This window comes from Trypanosoma theileri (genome assembly GCF_002087225.1).
Source record: "Trypanosoma theileri isolate Edinburgh chromosome Unknown TM35_Tth_27_V1, whole genome shotgun sequence".
Lineage (NCBI taxonomy): Eukaryota > Euglenozoa > Kinetoplastea > Trypanosomatida > Trypanosomatidae > Trypanosoma > Trypanosoma theileri.
The window spans coordinates 95,982-103,738 of NW_021639869.1; the positions used below are offsets into that span (position 1 = coordinate 95,982).

Consider the following 7,757-nt stretch of genomic DNA (forward strand, 5'->3'; position numbering starts at 1 on the left):
CGAGCAACGTGGAGTTATGTAGCTTCAGAGCAGAACCCTGCGGATGGCATATCTCGAGGTAAACCAGTCCACTCAGTAGACTTAGCGACGGGGTGGAACTTGCGATGGGGAGAGCGGGAGGCGGGATAAAAGGGCTTCTCAGCACTTCCTTTTCGTCAGTTTTGGGATTCTTTAATAAATAACTGTATGGTAAAATCTCGATTTATATTTGTTTGTATTTTTATATGATACGGGGTTACTAGTAGTAGAGGTAAAATACACTGTTTTCTTTGTTTTCTTCTTTTCTCTTTCATAGGTGAAGTAAGGCCAAGATTATTCATTATTATTCTTCCTCTCTTTATGGGTTTTACCCCAATGGCCTTAGCCATCAAGAACAATAAATATAAAGATATACGTATATTATTTTATTTTTTTTATGGTTTACCGTTGGGCAGAGGAATTACGCATTGGTAATAAGACTACAATGGCTCTCAGAGGTGGCAGAACATGGATATTTTCACCTCTCTGAGTCGCCTCAGCGGGCTAATACAATTTCGCCACTGGAGGGCATAGTTGTTACTATCTCTAAGGTCCCTGCCACTCCTTTTTTAGCAGCATTCACACTAAGGTGAATTATGTAAAAGAAACTGCTGCCGATGGTAAACTGATGCGCGCCCCGGGGCCTTCTTGGATAAAGTTTTCTCCCAGAACGACTCTGCTGGCCAGGGGCTATATGGCGTTTTTAGCTTATGAACCAGCAAACTCTTTCCATAGAGTTTAATGGCCATTGCTTCCCCAAAATAATAAGGGATAATGGACCTTGGCTCCACCTTTCGAGGGCCAAACGTCACCAAGGGGATAGCATTCCTAAGAACACATGTGTTAAAAATAAAAAGAAAATGGTTTTTAAGGAGACCGCCTCCTGCAAAATACAGTGTGGTTGTTGGGGAGGCCGCCTCCTTCAAAAATTTAGTGAGTGCATTTAGTTTCCTTGAATAAATTCAAGTACTTAACCTTGGTACCTCGATAAGGTATCCGTCGTTACCAAGGGTACCGAGTTCCAGCACCTTGCATTCTCAGAGTAAGCAAAGAGCCAGCGACGTTTTTCTTTTTGGAAGACCCGTTGACCCTTAGGCTAAGGCGTTATAAAGTACCGGAGCAAGCCGCATCGCGCTGGAGCATAATTTTATCCAAGAAGATCCTGGGGCACGTTTCAACGTGCTATCAGCAGTATCACCCGCACCAGGTTGCAGCTGAGTGGTGGTGATGTAGAGGAAAATCCCGGCCTTCACTGCGAGGAGTGCTGTGGAACCCAGCTGGGCTTACCCAGGCCAAGAGGCTTGCTCTCCACAAAACCCTTGTTGAGGAGAATGTGACATTCTGCCTTCTAAGCGAGGCGAAACTATCTTGTGCGGAAGTGTCGAGTTTCACAATTGCTGGTTACCAACATCATGGAGTGCCCCACCCCTCTAAGGGAGGTGGCGTTTCGATTCTTGTGCGCGAGGATCTGCCAGTAGAAGTAGGACTCACCGTAGTTGCAAGCATTGGGCATGCTCATGCAACGATCCACATGTCAGAAGGTCTGCCGCTCACAGTGGCGTCAGCATGCTCTTTCCTCCGGGGAGATCATGCGCAACCTCGCCACTTGACACGCTTTTGGCGACGAGCAGAACTCACCTCATTGGTGCTGATGCTAATGCGCGCGCGTTGGCATGGGGTTGCGAGATACATCGCCAGCGGAGAGTGGGGACTCTGACAGGTTTCCATGTGGGGCATTCCGAAAGTTTTACGCCCACCCAGCCTCCCTCGCCACCCGCCGCGGAAAATTCCATGAGGGAGAAGGGATGCTAAGAAAAAGAAGATCCCAACCAATCCCAGCGCAAACCGGCAAAAACAAGAGACCTTCCGGCATTAGTCTGCCCCGTATGCGGTTGACGCAGTGTGTGGGAAAATTGGGCAAACTCTGCGCCGAATGTCACGGCACGGATATCACCCCACGAGCGCGCACAACAGCCAACGCGCCAAATACGAAGAAACAGCTCTGCATCGCTTGGGTTGCATCGTCCTTCATCCACTGCGGGTGAAATTTGCGATAGTTGATGCGCCCCTGATGAAACTATGTGCTTCTAGGCGTTTGGCGCGGTTCCTTATTGCGGTGGGGCGGGGCTACGTTATGCCCCGGCCTTCCCGCCCGAGGAACCCCATGCATCCTCGCCTTCCCCTGCGAAATACTCCTTTTCACGCAGGAACTGGCGATGCCGTTGGCTATGAAGGGCCTGGCAGAATAGCGCGTGAGGGGTGTTTTCCGCCGATCGAAGAAGTGACAAAATAAATAGGAGTTCATTGGGGGCAATTAGGTGCACAAAAAAACTGACCTGAGAATGGGTTTTGGGTGGCGAAGGTCCGAATGGAGTTTTTGCGCGGGCTGGCCCTCTCTAATGGAAATGGTTTAAACAAAAATATAGAAGAATTCTCTAACTAAAAAAAAAACCCAGCAACAACCCCCCCACTCCCCAAAGCAAAAAAAAAAAACCACATAACGGGAGCCTGGGGTCCCCACAAAAAAAAACAAAGGCAAACGTTATTGGCGCCGGTGTTCTTTGGGAATGTTGTCTCCCGGTGGCGCTTGTCGGGCGGGTGTTTGTGGCACGGCGCGCCCCTGGGTTAAAGCCGCCGCGCGGCGCCGGGTCAGGGCGCGTTGCGCTGGGGAATAGTTTTTATGAAAAGGCCCAGCCCCGCGCAATGGCGGGCACCATCGGCAGTCGCAACGGCGTCTTGGCGTTACGCGCCGCTGGGGCGGCCCAGAGAAATAGCAACGACCATGTGGCAAGGACGCTGGCGACCCCATGGCGGGCATAGATTTGATACCGGCAAAGGGGGTTGGGGTGGAGCAAATCTGCGCCGCAACGCTTCCCCCAGGATCTTGTTCTATCCATTTTGCCTCGCGAGTGATGCGTCCGCCGGTGGGTTTGCTAGCCTGCTGTTGGCGGCGTTGCCGTGTTTGGGGGAAGGCGCGGAAAACAGAAAATTTATATTGCCGGTGGGAAAGGAAAAGTGGCAGGGGTACGGGGCCCAAATTCTTTTGGACGGCATTTCGTTATTTCTTATCGTGGCTAAGGTAGTTCAGCAGTTTTGTTTTAGGTAAAGGAATCTTTTTTTTTTTCGGGTGGATCCTCCAGAAGCTGCGCTAGAAGGTTCCATGGCAAAATAGAATTTGGCCGAGTTTGTACTACTCACGTGGATTCCCATGGACTGTTGATTATCTCTGAAAATTTCACATGCAATCACAGATGTCCTTGCGGGTGGTTTCAGGTCAGTACGGTTGCACAACTGCCAAGTCGCTTTCGTTGATAATTCGTTTGTGAATGGCAACAACGGCATTGGTGGATCACAAGAAATTGTAGATAAATAGGCTCAAAAAATAATTACGCGTAATATGCAGCAGAGAAGGTGCAAATTGAGACAAGAGCATTAAAACAGAGAAAGAGGTATGAGATCATAGGTGTAAAAATCAACCGCAAGAGGAAAAAAGGTTCTTTGATAGAAAAGGCAAAGCAGCGTGGGAGCTGAGGTGCCGTCTCTTCAGAGGGGCCTGGGTTAAATAGATAGAAATTGAGCTTTCAAACGTGATGCGTGCAACTAGAGTGTGTGCGTGCGCGCGCGCGTGTGTTGGGAGAATCCCTTTTTCTACATTATCTATTTTCTGAAGATGGTGCGAGGGTCTTTCTCAAGTCCCAATGGGGTTTCGCATCCCCAAAACCGGACCGATTTATCAATAGAGTTTCTGAATGTTGGAGGGAATGCGTAAATTCTTTATTGGAAAATAACTCTGCCATAAGATATGAAATAAATTGCAAACTTTTTTCGCGCTGAAAAACTGGTTTGCTCTCGTTCGGGCGGGGCCGTTTGTTCTTCAAAGTTCCGGGCGGCATTTGGCGGCGGGTGGCGGGTGAGAGCGGGTGGGGGCCCAAGCGTTTTCCAAACGAAGAACAGCTTCTTAAATCGGATGTGTCGTGGGTTTCGGACGGTTATAACGTTTTGTTTCCGATATACTTCGGCAATGTTCGGTTTTGGGTGTGCTGGTGCGGGCCGGCGGGTGGCTACCGGCGGGGTTTTCGTGAGTGCGGGGTGCCCCAATAGCGCGGTAACTGGTGGTTTCAGTGGGGAAGGCAAGATCCGAGCGCATAAGAGGGTTCCGGAAAACCCCAAGGCGCGCACGGGCGACCCCCTTTTTTTTTTTCCTTCCGAAGAAGAAGCGGCGTGCCGAGGGACCGCCCGCAAACACCTCCTGCCCCCATTCTTCGATTTTTTCCTGCTTGCGCGAAAAAAAAATGAGGGTTCTTTGTGGCGCCGCCCCGGCGGTTGCCATTGGCTTTTTCCGGGCTCCGGTTGTGCCCAGGCCCGCCGGCGGCCCCGAAAACAGGGAATCTTGGGTTTGGGGGGTTTGATCCTCGGCCTGGGGCCGTTGTTGCGGCTCCGTGCTTTCCACCGTTCGGGGGTATCAAGGTAAGCGCCGGGCCCCGGCAGCGAGACCCCATTCCCACAAAGGGGGCGTTGGCAAAGCCGTCGTAACCCATCGCCCCTCCGAATCCACCACCACCCCCCGGGGGACGCCCAGCTAGGTAGAAAAATGAGAAAGCAACTGCCGCCGAAGTGAACCCCGGCGCCGCGCGGCGTTCCCGGTCCCGCCCCCCGCAACCTTTCCCGAGGAGAACTTCGGATTCCAACGGCCGCCCCCTGAAGAACGGGAGGAACCGGGGCTTTGCGCGGTGCCCCGAAGCCCAAACGCCGAAAAGAGGCGGCATCCCCGAGGCTGCGCCTGCCCGAACGGATTCCCGGCCGGTTTTTTTTTTTCTTTTGCCGAGGCCACTCCCTCCAAACGCTCCGCGGCTTTTTCGGGGGTCGTCTTGCTTGGAAATTTGTTGTTCTCCCCCGCCCCCTTGAACGGATGCCGCAAAACGCCCTTCCGGCAAAAGTAGGGCGGCAAATCACCGACACGAAACCCCCGCTAAAAAAACCCATGGGCGAGAAAATCGCTGGTTACAGTTCGGCTCTGCTCTTCCCGGCGGCGCTCCAACAAAGACAACAAAATCCCGTGATCCTTAGCGTTGCGACGCCCCCAGTGTGATAATGCAGTCCCGCTTCCACCCTCGTCCTCCAATTCCATGCCAGGGGCAGTGCTGCAGTTGAAGTTTGCACGGGTCTTCTCCAGTGTCCTGGGAGACGCCACTACGAGCACGGAATTTTTACCACGGAGGCCGGGCATTGCTACCAGAGACGTATGGACCATCAGCGCGTCAATGCTGAACCCAAGAGCATGGGCTATCTCGTGCGTGGCAACACGAACATTGTGCTCAGTGTCAGTGGCAACTTGCGCGCCGAAGTTCATGACACCCACGACAGGGCGTCCAATAATCAGAGCACTGCACGTTGTAGCCCACGCAAGAGTCGAACCAGATGTTGGTCCAGCGGCGGCGTACGAGACCATGTCAGCATTGGAAACACCCACCGTATGGTGGTCACTGGGAATTGTAAATTCACCACAAAGACCAGTGTACGTTGGTACAACGATGTTGCCGCCGGTCCTTAGTACATGGAGACGATCAACGTGCATTTGAACTGCTTGAGGGATAAGACGATCCATAATCGCGGACCTCATTGCCGACGTAAGCACGTCGCCCTCAGTGCACTGCACAATGTCCCCCGTGAAGTCTGGACGGACATCCGATGCTGAAGTACAATACCTCGATGAATTCTCAATGTCCTCCGTAAAGACGCGGAAGCGCATGGTCTCCCAGGTTGACGAGGAGATGGCCATTGCCTGCTCCCCACTGCTCCGTTGGTGCGGCACCTCCCGCACTACAACTGTCGTTGGGGTGCCGGCCTTGCGAGCGATCTTGTCAAAAATGCACCTGTGCTCCGCGCTGGCGAAACAAGCAATGGTGCAACAAAGGAGTAGCACCACAGTGTGTGGTATACAGCGCATTCTTTAGTCTGCCCGTGTGTGCGTGTTAGGTCTTTATATTGCTGAAATATACTGGTCTTCCACCCAGCAGCGTGGAGGAGAAGGAAGTAAAGGGAAGTAAAAAAAAAAAAAAGAAAAAAAGGGAAGCGGGAGAGAGGATAAGAACAGACAAACCAGGTAAACGAGATGCAGCATACACCACGCCATCTCGACCCATGCATACAGAGTGGAGCTTTATATATATTTATATATATTTGGGGAAGCCTCAGTCTACCAAAGTATAAGATCACACACAGAAAAAGAAAAGAAGAAAATTTATCCAGTTATGCGGAAAAACAAATTATGATTAAAAGCTCAACAAAACAAAACACCACATTCCATTGGATGGGAAATTACACTGTGTCTGCTTTTATTTCTACGTTTTACGAATTAAAACATTAACTACCTCATTAGTTGTGCGGGGCGAAATATATCGAAAAAGTTAGCTATTTTCCTATCCTTATATAGAACTTTTTCCTTTAAGGAAATAAAAAAAAACATTCCATGCACATTAAAGAAAAAACAAAATATCACCAACATGAGCTATATGACTCTACCATTCATCAGCCTGTCTATCAACAGAGTGCAATCACACAGATATGGAAAGACTCTAACCATTACGCTCATATTCAAATCTTTATGCTCATGGCCCGAATCTTTATGCTCATATCCTCAATCCTTTTGCTTATCTCCCACATAATCATGTTAATCCAATCATTATGCTTATTCCCTGAATCACTGTGCTCATCACCCGAATCACTGTGCTCATCGCTCGAGTCACTGTGCCCATCGCTCGAGTCACTGTGCCCATCGCTCGAGTCACTGTGCCCATCGCTCGAGTCACTGTGCCCATCGCTCGAATCACTGTGCTCATCTCCCGAATCGATGCAAACATCGGCGCGTGGGGGGCACACAATCCGCCCACTCGAGAACGTCGTGACTGGTGTTATGGTGCTGCCCTCAGGACACTCGTACCATGTATCGTCACCAAAGTATCTCAGCTGAACCGTGTCATTATCACACGATATTTCAGCACACACATCACCAATAGGGAAGGTAGCAATGTGAAGGGAGTCCCCCTTCACACATCTTGAGGACGAAGAAACGCGACTTCCAGGCATGACATTAATATTACCGTTGGTGCACCCAGTATTATTGTATTCTGCAATATAGGGACAATAGTCCATCAAGTTACCGGTCCTCGCACCAGCTGTGGGATCAGTGAAGTACTGATACTCAGTGGGAAGAGGGAAGGTATATGTCCCGATAGTACAGGTACCCAATGCCCGGCGGTCAGATGTACATCTTAGTGTGTTGCTGTCAGTGGTACAGAACATATCTGGATAGTCGGTAGTACCATTTTCCACGCATTTGTCAGTCAGCAGCTTACAACCGGACATACGGCCCCAGGACATCGGTTCTTCCATTCCCCATACCGCTTTGTAAAAACCGAGGTCCTCCATCACTGCCATTGTCAGTGCTGTGTAGTATCCGGCTCCCGCGATGCCACTCATAAGCTCATCCTTAGCGTTGCGCCGCTCCCAGTGTGATAATGCAGTCCCGCTTCCACCCTCGTCCTCCAATTCCATGCCAGGGGCAGTGCTGCAGTTGAAGTGTGCACGGGTCTTCTCCAGTGTCCTGGGAGACGCCTCTACGAGCGCGGAATTTTTACCACGGAGGCCGGGCATTGCTACCAGAGACGTATGGACCATCAGCGTGTCAATGCTGAACCCAAGAGCATGGGCTATCTCGTGCGTGACAACACGAACATTGT

The 7,757-nt window shown here is 50.9% G+C and overlaps 5 protein-coding genes across 5 annotated transcripts; 2 read left to right on the forward strand and 3 right to left on the reverse strand.

Moving 5' to 3' along the window:
* Positions 1-1,691: 1,691 nt before the first annotated feature.
* Positions 1,692-2,063, forward strand: TM35_000271350 (uncharacterized protein; the record flags this gene model as incomplete). Its single annotated transcript, XM_029028028.1, has 1 exon — positions 1,692-2,063. One exon carries the CDS (start codon positions 1,692-1,694, stop codon positions 2,061-2,063), a length of 372 nt encoding a protein of 123 aa, XP_028880611.1.
* Positions 2,064-2,698: 635 nt separating this feature from the next.
* Positions 2,699-3,124, forward strand: TM35_000271360 (uncharacterized protein; the record flags this gene model as incomplete). The annotated part of the gene is made up of 1 exon (XM_029028029.1): positions 2,699-3,124. One exon carries the CDS (start codon positions 2,699-2,701, stop codon positions 3,122-3,124), a length of 426 nt encoding a protein of 141 aa, XP_028880612.1.
* A 1,012-nt stretch (positions 3,125-4,136) lies between these two features.
* TM35_000271370 (uncharacterized protein) lies at positions 4,137-4,784 on the reverse strand (the record flags this gene model as incomplete). Its single annotated transcript, XM_029028030.1, has 1 exon — positions 4,137-4,784. One exon carries the CDS (start codon positions 4,782-4,784, stop codon positions 4,137-4,139), a length of 648 nt encoding a protein of 215 aa, XP_028880613.1.
* A 203-nt stretch (positions 4,785-4,987) lies between these two features.
* On the reverse strand, positions 4,988-5,965 carry TM35_000271380 (surface protease GP63; the record flags this gene model as incomplete). Its single annotated transcript, XM_029028031.1, has 1 exon — positions 4,988-5,965. The coding sequence occupies one exon, from the start codon at positions 5,963-5,965 to the stop codon at positions 4,988-4,990; it is 978 nt and encodes a 325-aa protein (XP_028880614.1).
* A 647-nt stretch (positions 5,966-6,612) lies between these two features.
* On the reverse strand, positions 6,613-7,755 carry TM35_000271390 (putative surface protease GP63; the record flags this gene model as incomplete). Its single annotated transcript, XM_029028032.1, has 1 exon — positions 6,613-7,755. A coding segment is annotated over one exon (1,143 nt), but the record flags the coding sequence as incomplete, so codon positions are not given.
* Between the last annotated feature and the right edge of the window lie 2 nt (positions 7,756-7,757).